The 19,039-nt window shown below is 36.8% G+C and overlaps 2 protein-coding genes across 2 annotated transcripts; one reads left to right on the forward strand and one right to left on the reverse strand.

Moving 5' to 3' along the window:
* The first annotated feature begins 4,288 nt into the window (after window positions 1–4,288).
* LOC114281133 (vesicle transport protein GOT1) lies at window positions 4,289–10,417 on the forward strand. Its single transcript, XM_028223578.2, has 7 exons — window positions 4,289–4,635; window positions 4,792–4,862; window positions 7,420–7,511; window positions 7,641–7,721; window positions 7,822–7,919; window positions 8,002–8,083; window positions 10,099–10,417. Exons 2-7 carry the CDS (start codon window positions 4,832–4,834, stop codon window positions 10,135–10,137), a joined length of 423 nt encoding a protein of 140 aa, XP_028079379.1. The 5' UTR covers window positions 4,289–4,635; window positions 4,792–4,831; the 3' UTR covers window positions 10,138–10,417.
* Window positions 10,418–10,910: 493 nt separating this feature from the next.
* On the reverse strand, window positions 10,911–11,667 carry LOC114281132 (putative invertase inhibitor). The gene has a single exon (XM_028223577.2). The coding sequence runs from the start codon at window positions 11,635–11,637 to the stop codon at window positions 11,017–11,019; it is 621 nt and encodes a 206-aa protein (XP_028079378.1). The 5' UTR covers window positions 11,638–11,667; the 3' UTR covers window positions 10,911–11,016.
* Window positions 11,668–19,039: the final 7,372 nt, after the last annotated feature.

Raw genomic sequence — 19,039 nt, forward strand, 5'->3', positions numbered from 1 at the left:
TTAACAATCTATGGTTTTAATTTAAAGAAAAATGGTAGATTAGATCTGCTTGTGAGGTTTAAAGGCTAAAAATAAAGAAATAAGAAGAAAATTTTATGCATCACGATAAGGATTAGAATTGTCTCACATAATTTACAAAAAAGTTTCAAAAGCGCTGAAAATTCTCTGGAACATATCCTCTATTGATTTAGAAGTGATACACAATTTTAATAGAATTAAAAAGGCTTCTTAAATCTAAGAAAACTTGGACATCCTACCTTGGAACTTAAGACTTTTGATTGAAAACTCATCTAAAACATATAGGAAGACCCAATAGCATAACTTGGCATATACTAGGATAATTGGCAATTGCCTACAACCCATGTCTTAAAAGTTATAAAATTACCTACCAAAATACTCAGTCCTATAAAACACGATAAATAATACAACAATGATAGAGAACTCTAATTTTGGAGCTCTAAAGAGAGCTATGGTGATGTGACAAGAGAAAAAAAAAACAAAAAAACAAAAACATAGGCACACACATCACATCACATCACGTGTGGGCCCCACTCCTTGCCACATCACTACAGCTCTTTTTAGAGCTCCAAAATTAGAGTTCTCAATATTTATTCTAAATAATATAGTAGAAGATTTTTGGAAACAATTCAAGCAAATTTGTATTTAGTCCAAAGTGAATTGTAGTGGTTGTGCTTTTGTGCGTAACATTTCTGGGCTAATCTGTCGTGGGATGCAAATTGAGGTATAGCTTGCCATCTGGTTGTCCACAGGCATCCAACATCCTTGATGATCTGGCTATTGGAGGTCTCAGCGTGAATTATGATGTTCATAAAATGCTTCCAACCCAAAACATACAAATTTTTTTGTGTGTAATTAATGGTACTATTACAATGTCATAACACTAATCTAATATTTAAGGCAAGAATAAAAAACATTTTGTATGAATTAGACTGCGGTAGCAAGTTGATTGAAGTTGAAGACATTAGAGGGAGAAGAGTAAGCCTAAAGGAACGTGCTTGCAGCTCATGTAACACCCCAGCAGGTTGAATGTTAAAATCCAGTGGCCATTAAAATCTGTTTTTTGCTTGCAAACATTGTGGATACATTGGCAGGGGGTTTGGAGTATATCCTTATTAAGGCCAGAAGATATTCCAATCCAAATGCTGCTTTCAGCTGTAAATTTGGAGACAAACTTCTCAGCAGACCGTGGTGGAGTCTTCTTCCTGTGAGAACGGTAATGTATCTGAATCTATCTTAAGTCGAATTATCATGCTTTTTGAGTGGTGTTAGACTATTTTCTTGGAGCTTGATGTGATCATATTTATTTTGTCATCATCTAAATCGGTGTCTGGAGGTGATTTGTTCACTGTTGGCACTTTGTGACCCTTTAGCAATTCACCTTACTTTTTTAAAAAAGGAAAATATAATAAAATTAAATTAGTCAATCTAGTACAACAGAGTGGAATATCATTATCTTGAGTTTTCTTTTCAATTATCATCTTAAGAGGTTGAGGGGATGTTGCTCTTCACAGCAATTCTCTTTCAAGGTGATATAGTTCTCTTACAGTGAGATCCATATTGTTGTGTTTTCAATGAGCCTATCCAACCTGCAAAGAGTTTTTGCGGTTAGTCTGATACATTCTCTCCTTCAACCTGGTTGGATCCAATTAAATTTTGAAGTAGCAATCAGATTTGACAGGCAGTGTCATGCTATTCTGATTTTGGGCAAATTATATATATATATATTTTACTAGATTGTTAAGTCTTTTCTGATCTATACTATATCCCATTCTGTTGATGATTCTGAAGTCGGCTTTAGCTCATTTCACTCATGGAGGGAATGAACTAGAAAGACGGAAAAAATGATTCGTCATGTTTGATGGAATATAAGAAAGAGACAATGTCCGGCTCTGGTGCCACCGCTAACAGCAACATGGTAGTTGTAGTGTTAATTATTACTGGCAAATGCTGTGCATAGTGGAATCATATTCATGATAAGCTATTTTACCGTCTCTCCTCCAGCTAGCATTTTAATTTTTGTGTTCCCTATTTTTCCCCAGACAAATGAATTGACTACTCGCGCGCGCACACATAATTTTCTAGATTTTTATCTGCCTGCCTAGAATGTCGTTTCTCTACTAAAAAGAATCTTTTGCAAAGCCTCTTTTAGTTATCATCCACATTGTTCTTTTCTTCTGCTAAAGATTTACAATTGCTTTTAGGGTGTGTGAAGTTACTAATTGATGCCTTCTCAATAGCATACATTTTGTAGCATTGGTATTTGAACCGACAAATTATCCAAATCGACCATGTGTTGGGGTTGCCGTGGATTTGTGAGTCCCATCACACGCTCGTTTTTGGTGAATTTATCCGTCTATAATTATGTCTATGTTTTTGTACAATGCTATTCGCATTTCTCATTTTTAATCAATCATACACATACACTAATTTGTTGTCTTATTAAGATTACAAAACAATTGTATCCTTCCCATTTTTGTATTTGGAAACTAGCAAGGACATTAATCTTTAGAAACTTCTATACAAATAATTTTTTGGAAGAATTTTTTCTTACAAACTCACAAGGCGTACAGTAGCAAATTATTAATATTTGAAATAGACTTATTAAAATTAAATTAAATGATATGGACAACTCAATTGGCACATCAGTTTGTATAAAAAAAAAAATTAATTTGTATTTCATTACTTCTATTATTTTCGCTTCTAATATAATAAGAAAGGGACAAAGCGCATATATATATATATATATATATTGTGATTTTGAATGGTTTAATAAATTAATAAGATGAGTTATGAATTTGAAACCAGTTTAGAGTAATTTGAAAATGATTTAGAGTGGCTGTTGGATGTGAAATTTACAATCAACAATTTGGGATGCATTTTTGAAAACGAAAGTGTGATGAAGCATCGTCTTTTGTGTAAAGAACGAGAGTGTGAAAAGTTTGAAGAAAATACAGCCAACATTATACAATTTTGACAAAATTATATTAGCCTAGGTTAAAGAAGCGAGAATTAATGTAGACGATTAAAATATACAAAAATAAATATACATTTCAATATAAAATAAATAGCATTATTTTTTTTTTTATCAGGGCTAATAAATTAATTATGTAAAGGAATTTATTAGTTGCGCGAATTAAAATTTTAAGGAGTTCAATATAAAAATATAATATTTATGAAATTTATTTGCCTTGTTTGGTTTGTTTTGAGATATTATTTCAAAAATAATTTTTTGGAAAGAGTTTATAAAATTTAAAATTTTGGGTTCGTTTGGGATTTTTTTTTTTTTTTAAACCTGACTTTATGGCTTTTTGGCTAATTTAGGCTAGCTAAATTAGCTTCATTTGAGAATAATTTTTTGACTTTTTTGTGAGAGAAAAAATGAAATGATTATGATTTGAATGTGACATTTTATTTTATTAACTTATTTAGCATATTTTTATCTTTTTGTATTTTTTTAATCTCAACCTAAATCAACTCATTTGCCAAAAGATGACTTTGTTTGATTGGTGTTTTTGAAAGTCCGTAAAAAATTAACTTTTTGATTTTTTTGGATAGTTTTTTTGGCTTTTGTGTAAAAAAGTAGAGTGCTAATGTGACCTAAAAAAGTCAAAAAATTAAAAAAATTACTTATTACCAACTTGCCAAAACGGCTATGTTTTATATTTTGAAAATAGTTTTTGAGTTTTGAAATTTGAGATGATTTGATACTTTTTTTATAGTTGAATATATGAGTGTGAGAAAAAAAGTGATTGAGAAAGAGAGAAGAGAGAGAAAAAGTGATTGATTGATGAGCAGTAAAGAAAAAAATAGTTTTGAAACTTTTAACCATATTTTTGAGAGATAAACCAAACATGGCGATTGCATATTTTTTTCAAATCCCAAAAGAGTTTAATGTAATTTAAAAAAATATATTAAAAAAAAAGAAGAAGAAGAGGAAACTACATGTAAGTGGGAAAAATAAAAAATAAAAAATAAAAAAAATTACTAACGCATAAAATATGTAAGTGTATATGTAATAAAATGAAAATAAAACATGTGTTGTAATTTTTTTTCTACTTCTTCTAACTGCATGTAATTCTCAAAAAATAAATAAATAATGAGCAATGTTAGGAATCATAAAAATGATCATAAAAAATTTTACCCTTTTAAATTACACTCATAATCAAATATCATACACTAATCAAAAAATAAAAAATCTTCGTAATATTATTTTTCGCCATACCTGACATTATTTATAAATAATAAGCCCAGGCCCCATATGGAGACCAAACAAATAGTGGAAGATCGGTGGGGTAATGGGCCTAATGGTTTTTGCGGTTTGACCCTGTACTGAGTCAACTCATTCGTTTTGGGGAATTTATTAATCATGTGTCAGTTTGTCTGAACAGCAACGCCATTAAGCAAACCATAATCAATTCCTTCGCACGTAAGGCGAAACCGAAACTCCTCCGTGTCCCACACGCGCCCCCACCTCTTCTCACTCTCTCTCTCTCTTCATCCTCAAATCTCAATCTTCCTCCATCAATTGGTTCGTTCCTGATCTGGTATAGCTCTTTGGATTTCTCAAGATTCGTTCAATCGAATAGAGGTTCATTTTTCGTCTGATTTACCAAGGTACTGCTGACAGATCTCCATTCAAACCCTACCCACTGGGCTGCAACCAGTGCTCGGATTTGAACAGAGTTGTTTTTGTGTTTTTGTCTTTGTTTTTGATTTGTGGAATGGAAATTTGATTTCCTTCGATTTGATCCGTTTTGTTTTGCTATGCAGTTCACTCGTTGGAATTTTAGCAATTCGTATCTGACTCAAAATGGTTTCCTTCGAAATGAATGACCGCAAAAGTGAGTGACTCATCAACACATGTATTTATTTGTGTGTGTGCGTTTGCATCTTATGATTCAATTTTCATTATACTCTCTATGTTGATAACACAAGAAATGAAAGTGGCTCTAAATCGTTTCTGGCCAGTGAGTGAGTTAGCCTAATCTAGTACTTGCTCAGTGACTCTGTAAAAATTTCTTTATCAGTGCCTCACTTTCATCCACTGTATTTCTAAGGCATTGGCCAATGTTCATTCTGAAATGAATGCTTTGAAATTTTCTTCAATCACCTACAAGTAGATTTGATCCATCTTTTGTGGATTGGTTTGGGCCAGTGCCAATGATCTTCTTATAAATCCAATTTCCAAATAATTGTATATCATTTTGCATACATCATCCTATAGGACTTCTTTCGTAGGATTCAGTATTTAGAGTTGTGATGAGGTATGCCAAGGCATTGGTGAAGTTATTTTTCATGCTGACCAAAGATTGTGTAATTTGTTTTTTTTTTATGTGTGTGTGTGTGTGTGTGTGGGGGGGGGGGGGGGGGGGGGGGAGTTTGCATAATGTGGTTCCATTCATGGAGTTGTTCTTTAAATTGTGGTAAACATCCCATTCCCGTGTAGATAATATATATATATATATAATAAAGCAGAACGGATTTTGAAAATATCCTAGAGACATTTGTCCTACTAGGACATTTCAAGGGCCATGATCCATTTGTATATTCACATGGATGGCTCAGATAACCCCCTTAATTTTATATCAATCCTAAATATATATCTTCCCGCCCAAAGATTCAGCCTCCTCCTTCCCCACGTCTCCCCTCTATTCCATCTTTATCTCTCTCTTCTCACACGTCTCTCTTCTATGTTTATCCCTCTCCCTTCTCTGTTCTCATCAGTTTGTTCCCTTAATTTTATCTGCTCCAAAATTCTGATTGATCAACAACATCGTTACCTGCTGCAAACTCCACTTGCTGTTATTCCACTGCCGTACCCAGCCGCTCCTCTTCATCACCACTCGCAAGGTATTCCTGTCCTCCTCCCTCTCTATGTTGTATTTTTTGAATGATCAAGAACAGATCAGATTGTAGAAACTGATTTGCAGAAACGGCCGCTGCTCATCATCACCTCTCGCAAGCTTCCCTCTCTCCCACCCTTGGTTGTTCCCTTCGCAAGGTAATTTTGGTCTCCCTCTGCTTTAGGGTTTTTCTCTTCTTCGAGTTTTGACAATTATCTGCTCCAAAATTCTGATTGATCAACAACATCCTTACCTGCTGCAAACTCCACTTGCTGTTATTCCACTGCCGTACCCAGCCAAATTCAGAAAATTCATAATCTATCATTACTTGACTTTGGTCTCCATGTTCATACTCAACATCCTTTACACGGTATAATTGTCATTACTTGACTTTGGTCTCCTTTAACACATATTCATAATTTGGTCTCCTTTAACACATGTTCATACTTGACTTTGGTCTCCTTTAACAGAAAGAATAAAGGAAGCAAATGAATAATAGGAGACCGAATAGATTTTGTTAGCCTGTTGTGTTCATCAGAAAATGGAGAAAAGAAAGAATTAAGAAGCACAAAACAAAGAGGGTTATAGAGATTTTTGTGACAGGGAATGGGGATAGGGAAATGGGTTTGTTTTATTATTTTTTTATGTTGTTATGAGGGTACCTACTGTTTGGATTTCTATTACAATCTGCAGAAACTGATTCAATTTTACTTTAATCCCATTCAAGAACAGATTGTATCTTTAATCAGTTTCTGAATGATAAGATATTTTTTTACAGGTTATTATTTTAAAAATTATTTATATTACACTTAATTAATTTAATATTTTATAAAAAAAAAAAAAAAAATCAATCTGCAGAAACTGATTCAATTTTACTTTAATCCCATTCAAGAACAGATTGTATCTTTAATCAGTTTCTGAATGAGTATGAACATGATAACTTTGGTCTCCATTGGCTCTAATGTATGTGGCGTAACACTAACTGATGTGCATTTTAATTTTAATTTCTTTTAAATTGCAGAGTATTGGCTGGTGTGCATTATTTGATATTTAATTTTTTTTTATATTTGATGTGTTTGAAATTGTAAAGTGTAGTCTATTAAATAGATTTTTATAATTGCATTTTAATCTTAAATTTCAATAGTGTTGCGATAACAATTATTTATACCGTGCCTTCAGGCACGGGCATACGCTAGTATATATATGTTAGACTTGCATGCTTGTGCGGAAACTATATGGTAAAATAAGGACCTTGTGGTTCCAAGATCACCCCAATTCACACACTGAATGAGTTATCAAGGAATTGAAAATCTTGTTAGATGAAGCCGATGGGTTTCCTCTTGTGATTTTGCTTTTGATTAAGGAAACAAAATTCTATTTACTTTTGGTTGCTTGTCCTATCTAGAAAATATACCATTGTTAATGTTCTTTTCCCTAATGTTTGTAATGAGATGCATTTAATATTTATTTTGTTTCTCAATTCATCTTTATATGTAATTCGATCTATTTCAAAATCCGAATCAACTAAAGCATTTGCAACTCTGTGGTGAAACAGAGATTGGGATTGGGTTGACAGCTTTTGGCATATTTTTCTCATTCTTGGGGATCATTTTCTTTTTTGACAAGGGACTACTTGCCATGGGAAATGTAAGTGAAAGTTTCTCCCTGTATTGCTCAGCTTCTTTGATTATTGTGCCTTTCCATTTATGCTTATTTTATCTTATTGTTGATTTGATGCCTGCTTAACATTGTGTTATTTTGGTGATACTGAATCAGATCCTCTTCTTCTCAGGGGTGACATTAACCATTGGACTGAAGTCCTCAACACAGTTCTTCATGAAACGTAGCAATTTCAAGGTTCCCTCACTCTCTCTCTCTCTCTCTCTCTCCCTCTCCATTGAGTGCATATACTGATTTTCCATGTTTATTTACCCTCTGACTTTTGATGATTGTACAGGGAACAATGTCTTTTGGTTCTGGCTTCTTCTTTGTAGTTGTAGGATGGCCTGTATTGGGAATGATTTTGGAGACATATGGGTTCATCGTTCTTTTCAGGTTCATTTAATTTTCCTTACGTTATTTCATGTGCTCTGCTTATATTACTTATATTAGACTGCTGATGGGGTATTTTGTGCAGTGGCTTCTGGCCAACGCTGGCAGTTTTTGTGCAGAAGATACCTATTATAGGTTGGGTGTTCCAACAGCCATTTGTTAGATCGGTATGTTTGTCTTGTAATTCAATTTAGTGTTTTCATGTTCTTCCATAGAAGCCAATTTTATTGACTAGTTCTCTACATAGATGGAGATTCCACCGGTCTTGTAGGAAAAGATAATGTAGTTTCAGTGATTGAAATGAGGTTGGATAGGGCATCTTAGATTTCATGGTAGAATTTGATCTTATGGTAACCAACATTTTCTTTGAAAAGAGAGACATTTTTCAAAAGTTGGTCAGATAAGAGTCAAATAGTTTTTTTGTAAGAAACATAGACCACTTTATATGTAAAGTGCAATGTTAACCTTGAAAAGAGTTTAACATTACAACATAGTTAAAAATACTACATATGTTAAAGGGAAACATTGAACTAGAAAAATATATTAAAAACTCTTGAACTAGCTGATGAAATTTAGAAGATGAGAAATTAAAAATGTTTATGGATATAATGTTTAAAGAAGTAACGTAGAGTTTGGAAGATAATACCATAATATGTGAAATACAATGATGGAATGTATTAAAAATATCGATAAAGTTATTGGATAGTCGAATGAAAAAATACCATATCTAAGATACTTGATGGTGGAATGATGAGATACAAACAGTAGCAAAAACAAAAAGGAATGTTTTAAAAAGTGGCAAAAGGATAAAAATGAGAATTTTTTAAAGAGATATAAATTGGTCAATAACAAGGTTAAAAGCATAGTTAATAATGCTAAGTTAAAAGACTTAACAACAATATTTATACTAGATTAGATAGTAAAGATGAAGAAAATAATAGGGTAATTTACAAATACACCCCCTGAGGTTTGATTAAAATACGAATTGTCCCCTGTGGTTCTGGAAATTACATTCCACCTTCCGAGATTTCTAATTTCATTACAAATCACCCCTTTTATTAATAAATCATCAAGTCAATTAACAATTTTAATGATGTTAAGAATATGTTTCAATTAATAATTTAGATAATTTTATTATTGTATAGGAGAGCAATTATGAATTTTATTTTTTAAGTTAATTATGTTAAATAAAAAATTCTAATAAGAAGGTATTTGTAATTTTCTAAACCACATGGAGCAATCTATACTATAAGTAAATCTTAGGGATATATTTGTAATTTACCCAAAATAATATGTATAAACTTGCTTTGTCAAGAGAAAATGGAAGCACGTCATATACACACCAAAGAGAAAAACAATCACACAAATTTACGTGGTTCGGCCTGAATTGCCCACATCCACAGAAGAAAGATTTCACTATATGAATATTATATGAATAAAATAGAGAATATATGTGAGATGGCCAAAGCAATCAAAACCCGCACCACTACCCAAACCCATGCTCAAGGATAGTTGAGGTCTCGCTCACCCCGGTGTCCTCACGGTATTTTTTCTCACCCCTTACATTTCTATTTTTTCCTCCTCTCAATCTCTCTTAGAAAAAACTCTATAGTCTACATGATTATTTATAATAGTCTACCCATGAGAATCCTAGTTTCACACAATCAGGTAACCATATTCTACACATCCTAACCAAAATATATGTATAAACCAACCTAATAACTATATGGACCCACCTTTATCACATGGGTGGACTAATCCTAACAAGAAAAAAATGAGACTTTAGTCATACCAAGTGTATAAAAAAAAGTGTGATTTGAGGGTGTTGGTGAAGATTAAGGAATGGAAATGTTGCTTTGTAAATTTGTTAGAAAACTTAGGAGGAGAGGATTATAGTAACCTTTGAAACTAGAGAACATAAGTTTTATTGTCGAATAAGAAGTTTGAGGTGGAATTAGCACTGAAGAAGTTGAAACCAGTTAAGGCATTAGGACCATTGAAGCTTGGAAATGCTTAGGTAAGGAGGGGGTGTTTGATGAATATGTGACTACAATTAGATCATGTACAAGAGGAACTAGTGAATTTCTAACTACGCATTTTTGTTGAAGGAAATGATCTTCTACGTTTTCAGGCATCATATTATCAAATCTTTGACACAAAATTTGCTTGTTTCTATGTGCAGTTCTTTGACCGTAATCGTGGCAAAAGGGTACCTGTATAAGCTTAGATTTTTAAATCTATGAAAATGAGAGGAAGCTTCGTGCAGGTTGAACTGGTTGTAAGTGTTGTAAAATACTGTCAAACGAATGACTCCTTAACAGTGTGTCGGTGCAAAATGTTCTCATTTGATGATGTCAGTTTTGTTGAACAATTCTTTAGTTTGTTTGTTTCTTTAGTTGTCAATTAGTGCCAGTGGTACTTTACACCGCTTTCCGGTTGGATTCAAGCTATGTATTTCTATTCAGATTCCCATTTATTGGATTAGTATTTTTTTGGCTTCATGTTAATGTCCAGTTAATTACTCAAAGTATACTTACATGTGGTTGGTGACGGACTTTCTCATCAAAATCTTTGAGATTACAGTGTATCGGGAATTCTGAACCGAAGCAGAATTTTGGAAGTCTGATTCTTTTTAATGTATGCTGTACTTTATTTTCATATAGGAAATTCCTTTTATCTGAAAGCGTCATTTACCACAAAATTAGATAGTTTAATTTTCAGACATTTTATTCTCCATTCCCTATAGTTACACTCATCTTTGTTTTTTTTAAGTTCCCTGGAAGAAAAACAATGAAAGCGTTGTTCTCTTTTTTTGTGCAAAAACAGTTGTTGAAATTTGGAAAAACAACTTTTTGGTGTTTTCTAGATCGTTGGTTGTTTTCTGAAATTTTTCCGTAAATAGTTTTCAAAAACAATTCACCAAACTATTATTTTGTGTTCATAAAAAAACAATAACAGAAAATGAAAACACATATCTTAGGAATTACTCTATCATCATGTAAGGTTGAATTATCATTAATTAATGCATTACTTGAAATATATATATGTATATATGAAGAGGAAAGAGAACTTGCATAAGCAAAACAAACAAGTTGCAAGTTCAAGAGAACTTGGAATCTAAGGCTATAGAAAGCAAGTTGATGATGCACAGAGCAATGTCACCCAACTGCATGAGACTGCAATTCTCCTCTGTCAATGGAGACACTTCTCCCTTCTCCCCAAACCCGTCCTCGCACGTCAACATTGTTTCCATCACTGCACTCAGAAGCAGACTAGCAGCATCGTACTCCTCGAACAAAAATGCTCCGATGGAATTGACCAACATAGGCACACTATCTCCATACAGTTCCAAGCAATCTTTTAAGCACTCAAGGGCAAAAGTATCGAACTGGCCACTGCTTAACATCTCTTCTATGCTTGAAATTGTGTCGGTGGCATTTTCAAGAGCTAGTTCCATGGCTATGAGTGCCAGTCCTTGGAGGTTCACAATGTGGCTGATGGGGATTGGTTGGAGAGAAGTTAAGCAGAAGTCATAGTTGATGAGGGTAGACTTGTCGGCACATTGTTTGCAGGTTGTGTTGATTAGATCAACAGATAGGGCATTAACGGGAGAGTAATTTTCATGCGGTATCAGGAGCAGGGGGAAGAAGAGGAAGCAAAAAGAGATGGTGAAGAAAGAGCAGTGAAACATTTTTCTTTTGAAAACTCGTTGGTCTTTCATTGGATGTTTGGTGGTGATTTGAGAATGTCCTATTTATTTGTATCTATGGGGTGGGAAGGACAAGGTGTTTCCTAGTGAAGGAAACTTCCTTGAAGATCATTGATGCTTGAGAGTCATGTAGGGTTTGATCAATCTCATTCATTCATGCCACTATGCTTGTCTTGTTTTTTTTAACAGAAGTAGCTCGACTATTAGGCTAGTTAGATTGTTGCCTAAAACTCAAGAAAAGTTTAAAAAATTCTTAAGAGTTCGTTTGGCAAGTGGCTTGTTTAGCTAAAAAGTCAAAAAGTTACTAAAAAAATTAAAAAGTCAAAAATTCATACCAAAAAGTCAAAGATTTTTTTTTCTCTCTACTTTTTGCACATCTTTTTGTAAAAAGTCAAAAAGTCATTCCAAACATACTAATTTTTTTTAGCTCATATTTTAGCCAAATAGTCAAAAAGTTACTAAATTAACTTATTCCCAAACGAGGCCATTTTTTAAAGGCTTAGTTTGATAGGATCTTATTTTGATATTTTAGTCTAGAGCCTCCAACAATTTTAAATCTTTATTACTCTTTCACGCAATGATGAGATTTGAACTCGGATCTATCACACCCAGTAAAAAGACACCTTAGGCCTCGTTTGGGAACTAGCCCGTTTAGCCAAAAAAGTCAAAAAGTTGCTAAAAAAGTCAAAAAGTCAACAACTCATAGAAAAAAGTCAAAGATTCTCTTTTCTTTCTATTTTTTGCACATCTTTTCGTAAAAAGTCAAAAAGTCATCCCAAACATACTAGTTTTTTTTAGTTCATATTTTAGCTAAATAGCCAAAAAATTAAATTAATCCCTTGATCTCTAGGCCAAAAGTTGTTCAGCATCTGGTGTTCAAGTTGGTTTTATATTGACTGCTATATTTTCATAGCAACCGAAAAAAAAAAACTTTAGAGCATAATTGTTTGTTTTTATAACCGCTCTTGTGAGTATTTTTGAAGGAAAAAAAAATGACATAAACACTAATTCTAATGTTTACTTTATATACATAGTATAAACAGATAGATAATAACCTTTTTTGATATACAAAATCCAAAAAAACAAAACATAAAAATAATTAGGACTTGTGAATGAATTAACATGATGGATGTGGAAACTGTACGAGCAAGAAATATTCTTCTCGTATAATCCTGTTGACCAAATCTGCACTCCTCCAAACGTCGTCGCTTTACTCCCTGAAAACACAAACGTGAGCTAGCCGGCGGGTGTGTGCCGGATACTTTTCCGATGCCTAAGTCAGCAAAATAGACAAATAGATAAAAGCTCTGTGAATTCGGGAATCAAAGTTGTGTTACCTTTCCATAGGTGATGTTGTGAGCTTTTATAGGTTCCGTGTGGCACAATCCTAGTAGGACTCTTATTTCTCCATGCAGAGTCCTCCTATGAATTATTCTCCTAAAAGATAATGCTTATCCTTCAACACCCCCCTCACTGCTTAAACCAAATGACATGGTCCTAGCTCGGTGGTATGTCCAAACGACCGAGCTAGCATTGCTATGGCACAATGACAATGTAACCAAGCTAACAATACTCATGTTACATTTATCCCGACGCTTTATGTGTAGCACGTACCTCGGCTTCGCCTGTAGACCGTGCTAACCATAGCGCACTTGGACCGAGCTACTCAACAGCAAGGTCTTGAGTAGAAGCCAAAAAATACCTCGGCTCAAGATGGTTTAACCGAGCTAACTGTCACCGCGCCGACCGTGGTGACCGAGCTAACCACCAAGCTCTTTCAGACTGGGCTATCTGCAAGGCTCCTCTGGACCGGACTAATTACATGGTCCCTTTTACTCAGCCCTTCTTACTGTGGCCCACAGAATGGCCCATTACCCAACTCGGCCCAATTTACATATAAATTACCCTCTCAATTGCCCTTTAATTCTATCTGCGCAGCATGATAGGGATTACTTGTTACCAGCCGAGCTAAAATGCTTTAGCCTTCCAACCGAGCTAAAAAACTTTAGCCCTCCAACTGAGCTAAATTCACATCGTGCTACCAATCTGTCCGGTCAAAACGTCTCTTCAGTCTCTAGCTGAATCAATTTCCATTCCAATGACACATGGCAGACTCTGATTAGCCCAATGCAGTTGTCACGCCGTCTTCGTACTCCGTGTTTATTGAACAGTCCCGCCTTTTTGTCCTTCCCTCTACACAAAACAAACCCTTCGTTTTGAATCATACACTTCACTATTCATTTCCTTCTTTCTCTCTCTCTGAGCCTCCATCTCTTCCCAACCTAGCATTTGCAGAGCTCGTGTTTGTTGCTGCTACTACTTTCGTCTTCAGTGCTTTCACCTCGAACTGGTAAGTGGTTCGAATCTTCTTCATTTCTGTTGATTTCGCACTTCTTTTGCAACACAAAGTATGTTTTATTTGTATGTTTTTCAAAGCACATCCCACTTTTGCTTCCATATTTCTGGGAAAAACCACGCAATAGAACCACTTGATTTTTCGAATAATCTGAAAAATACTGTATTTGATCCAAAATCACACATCAACCGAACTAGGATACTGTTTGTATTAGATGCAAGCCTAGCCACACCCAACAACCGCACTAAAACTTCACTCCATACTTGCGGTTTCCATAGGTTAGGGACCTTTTGTTTCTTTTAACCAAGCTATCGAACCATACTAGGTTTGCGCAATACCACGCTAGTAAGCTTCAACCACCGACCGAGCTAAAACTTGGGGCTAAACCAACTCCCTTAGTTCAAACCGAACTAAGAATGCTCCCCCAAAGGCTCCACCAGGCTAAAGCCCCTTGCTTAAACCGAGCTAAGACTGGATAGCATCCCATGTAGCCGAGCTAGCACTTCTTTTATCTTGCCTATGTTTCTTGTAGCACGCTTCCACGATCTGAGCTTAACACCTTTCTTTTTCACTTTGCAGACTTAAGTCGGCCAGGCACTCTCTTGAACGCTTCAGCCGAGATACTCCATACCATCTCAACACCGAGCTAACACTTGTCAATAATTTATTCATAATTTAATAGTAAATGGGTAAATATAGGTTTTTAGTAAACTCACCAGGGGCCATAGCCGAGTTCCGAAGGGACTACCATATCCCTGATGATGTCCATCCTACCTTGGCCGACCTAGATACCATACCTTGGGGAAACCCTGGCTTTGTTCCCTTTACATTTCTTTCCATTATAGAAACCGACCTAAGATTCCTCGTACAACCCCTTCTTTGTGAATTCCTTAGACAAACAAACCTTTGCACTACTCAACTTTCTACCAATTCTTACCGCATAATAAACGGCATTGCCGAGCTAAACCGCCGGGCTGGCCTTAATCTCGGTCTAGCTGAACTCTTTCACCAATACTCCATAGGATCGGCTGAAGATGACTGGGTTTACTATTTAAGAATAAGACGCCGTCGTGAAAAGATAATAAAAAAAAAACCCGAATAAAGATGTGAATGATGATGATTTCTTCTAGGTATCTGGGAACTTTGAGGACCAACAAGCGCCGATCCCGGGCAACAGAATAAATTAGAACAATGGTGTAGCCGGTAGGATTACCTCGGCTCAATTCCATGTTTTCTTTTACCTCAGTTTTCTTATGTTGAACCGCACTGACTGTTGTTTTCTTTTCTTCATGCAGATTTGAACTTTCTCAAGTCCTAGTACAGCTACCCCAACCTGAACACACTTCGCGCCGCACTCCGATATCCAAGAAGGAACTGGGCCGAGCTACTGAATTTTGAACCAACCTACTGATATAGTAGTCGTAGGAAGACCAGGGTGACCAATTTCCTCTTAGAGCCATCCCCAGAACCTGATCCTTCCCTTCCACAAATCAACTTGATCCCATTGACTACGGAGCAAGAGATGGCTAAGAAAAGAGCAGTAAGGGCCCTTCTAACCGAAACATACCAGGCCGAGGTACCACCAACTAGCCAACCTCAAGAGACCGTGGTAGCCGTGCCAACCCATCAGCCTTTAATATCTCGACTAAGCAAGCGTGCTCGGATTTTCATAACCGAGCCACGCCTCGTTGATGAAGAAGACACCATTCTCCCACAATCTACTCCACCAAGCCCACAACCGGAGCGCTCAGACCGAGCTAGCTCCTCCAAGTGGGTGCCAAAGGTCACCTTCAGGAACCGCGCTATCCCTGACTCCGATTCAGTGGTCGCGGAAAAAGATCATTTACTGGCCTTCAATCTGGCCAAGAGCGTTTGCCTTCCAGTCGACATAGATCATCACGATCACCTTACTGAGCTGAAGGCCATTCGCTCGGTTTCAAAGTCAATAGTGTTGGTAAGTTCTCTTTTTCATTCTCCAAATTTCAACATCTTTTAGCTCGGTTCCTACTTAATACTACATCCTTCCCCTCGCAGGCCTTACAGAAGAACCAAATTACTTACAAACGGGTGATAGAACTTCGAAAAACTACAAGGCAAGCCATGGCAGAGGCCAACGAAAGAACAGCCAAACTAAAAGAATCTCAGCAAAAGTTGGCCAAGCTAACAGCTGAAGTATCCCGGCTCACTGGCCTAGTCAATTCAGTCGAGGCTGATAAAAAGAATGTTGCGACCGTGGTGAAAGATAAGTACTTGCGTGAGCTGGCCAAGCTCGAGGGAAAAAAGAACGCCGAGATAACCGAGCTAGGGAAGAAGGTTAAGGACGCGGAAGACCGCGGTTTCAAGGAGGGGGAAGCCACTTATATCAAGCAATGTGAGGCTGCAAAAGATCTTTTCTTCAAGTGTGGATGGGCGGCGGCTATGGCGCAGCTCGGTCATAGCCCAGAGACCGAGGTCTTCAACCCTCCTCCGTATTTCATACCGAGCTCTATGGCGGAGTACGCTACCGCCATTCAGCAAAAATTTCTGAAAGAGAAGGACGAAGATGCCGCTTCAGAAGACAACACCCAGCCCGGTCGCCAGTGTATCTCCCCAACTCCAGTGGTCTTCATCCCTCCTTTGCCTGCTGTGTTTGATGTGGTGCCTCCAACTGAGCTGAACCAACAGGTGCTTGCAACAACCGAGCTACCTGTGGGTGAAGACCGGGTTGTTTTGGACGCCGATTTAGATGACCTCTTTGTTTGATTATGTACTTTTCTTTTCTTTTAGGTGCTACCTTTAGAAGTTTTTGTAAACCGGGGTATGGCCCCATCTTTTGTACTTTAACTTTGCATTATCAATGAAATCATCCTTTGTTGCCCTCAACTGTCTGTTCGGTTTACTTCTATGCTTGTATTTACTTTCCTAATATAATCTGAATGAAGTAAATTCTCTGGCCGAGATATTTATCCCAGTCTTAACTTTGCAATCTGACTGGCCATACCTGCCAACCTCTTCAGCCGAGATCCTTATTTCGATTGAAGAACAATAAGTGTTGGTTTTTCCAGCCAACCTCTTCAGCCGAGATCCTTATCTTGGTTGAAGAACAATAAGTGTTGGTTTTTCCAGCCAACCTCTTCAGCCTAGATCCTAATCTTAGCTGAAGAGAGCTCAAAGTTGGTTTTTCCTGCCAACTTTGAGTGAAGTGTTTGGTTATTCCTACCAAACGTCCTGCAGCCTGGATCCTTATCCTGGGCTTAGGAGGGGTTTTGGTTTTTCCAGCCAACCTCTAAGTTGGTTATTCCTGCCAACCTAGAGTAAAGTGTTTGGTTATTCCGACCAAACGTCCTGTAGCCTGGATCCTTATCTTGGGCTTAGGAGGGTTGTTGGTTATTCCAGCCAACTTCTTCAGCACTGATCCTAATCTTAGCTGAAGAGAGTGCAAAGTTGGTTATTCCGCCCAACTATGCTTTCAGTGCACCTAACTCACTAAAACAATCTTTTATAGAAGGAAACAACTATACTGAAAAGAAACTACTTGTTTTATTGAGAAAGAAAAAATTACAAATACTTGAAATAAAAGCTAAAAATAAAATAGTTTGAGATTGACAATGTTCCATGGCCTGGGAATGGCTTTGCTGTCTTTATCTTCCAAATGGTATGCCCATTTTCCTGCTAATCCAACCACCTTGTAAGGTCCTTCCCAATTAGGCCCTAACTTGCCATCTCCGGGTACCAAAGTGTTGCCCATCACTTTGCGCAGTACCCAATCTCCAATTTTGAATTGTCTTGGATGTACTGTTTTGTTATACTTTCTGGACAACTCTTGCTGGTATGAGGCAATGTGAACCAGTGCTCTTTCTCTTCTTTCTTCAGCAAGGTCGAGTTCCAAGGCTATGGCTTCCCCATTTAAGTCTAGATCGAAATTTTCGCTTTTCATTGTGGGAAAGCCGATTTCCAGTGGGATTACTGCTTCTATGCAGTAGGCTAAGGAGAATGACGTTTCTCCAGTTGATCGTCGAGGTGTGGTACGGTAAGCCTATAAAACATAAGGAAGCTTCTCAGCCCACTTTCCTTTTGCTTTCTCTAACCTTTTCTTCAATCCATCCAAGACAACTTGTTTGATGCTTCTACCTGGCCATTTGCTTGGGGATATGCCGGTGTAGAATTGTAGAATTTTATCTTATACTCTTCACAAAAGCCTCTAAAAATTTTGCCGTCGAACTGGGTGCCGTTGTCTGATATCAGCACCTTGGGTATGCCTAACCGAGTGATGATATTCTGCCAGACGAACTTCTTCACATCTTTCTCCTTTATTGATGCTAGTGCTTCTACTTCCACCTACTTTGTGAAGTAGTCTGTTGCTGCAATGAAGAACTTTCTGTTGTCGGGTGCTGTTGGAAGTGGTCCTACTATGTCCAAGCCCCACATTGCGAAGGGCCACGGGCTAGTTAAAGGTAGAAGCTCTCTGGCTGGCTGATGTATTTGGTGTGCGAACTTCTGACATTTCTCGCGCTTCTTGACATACTTCTCCGAATCTGCTTGCATGTAAAACCACCAATATCCCTGTGAAATTGCTCTATAAGCCAATGATCTCCTCCCTTGGTGGCTTCTGCATACGCCTTCGTGAATCTCGAACAGGAATGCTTCGACCTTGCTGGGATGGACACACTTTAGGTAAGGTCCTGTGCAGAATTTCTTGTACAAGGCCATTGATGGGGAGAGCCAAAATTGCTGTGACTTTGCTCTTATCTTGTTAGCCTCCTTCTTCTCTTCGGATAAAATGCCATATTTTAGGAACACTATGATGGGATCTATCCATGAAGGGCCTAGTTCAGCGTAACATACTTCTTCTACTTCAGGTTCTTCAATGCTTGGTCTGGGTAGGAAGTCGATCAGTAGTGGATGTGGGATGGATGTATCTGTCATCGAAACAAAGCCTGCTAGTTTGTCTACTCTGTTGTTTTCTTCTCTACCAATCTGCTCTATTCGCACTACTTCAAACTTCATCATCTCTTTTTTTACTAACTCTTGGTACTTAGCCATCCATTCATCATTTGCTTCGTAGTCGCCTGAAATTTG

The sequence above is a fragment of the Camellia sinensis genome, chromosome 13 (assembly GCF_055761805.1).
Source record: "Camellia sinensis isolate YWXY chromosome 13, ASM5576180v1, whole genome shotgun sequence".
Lineage (NCBI taxonomy): Eukaryota > Viridiplantae > Streptophyta > Magnoliopsida > Ericales > Theaceae > Camellia > Camellia sinensis.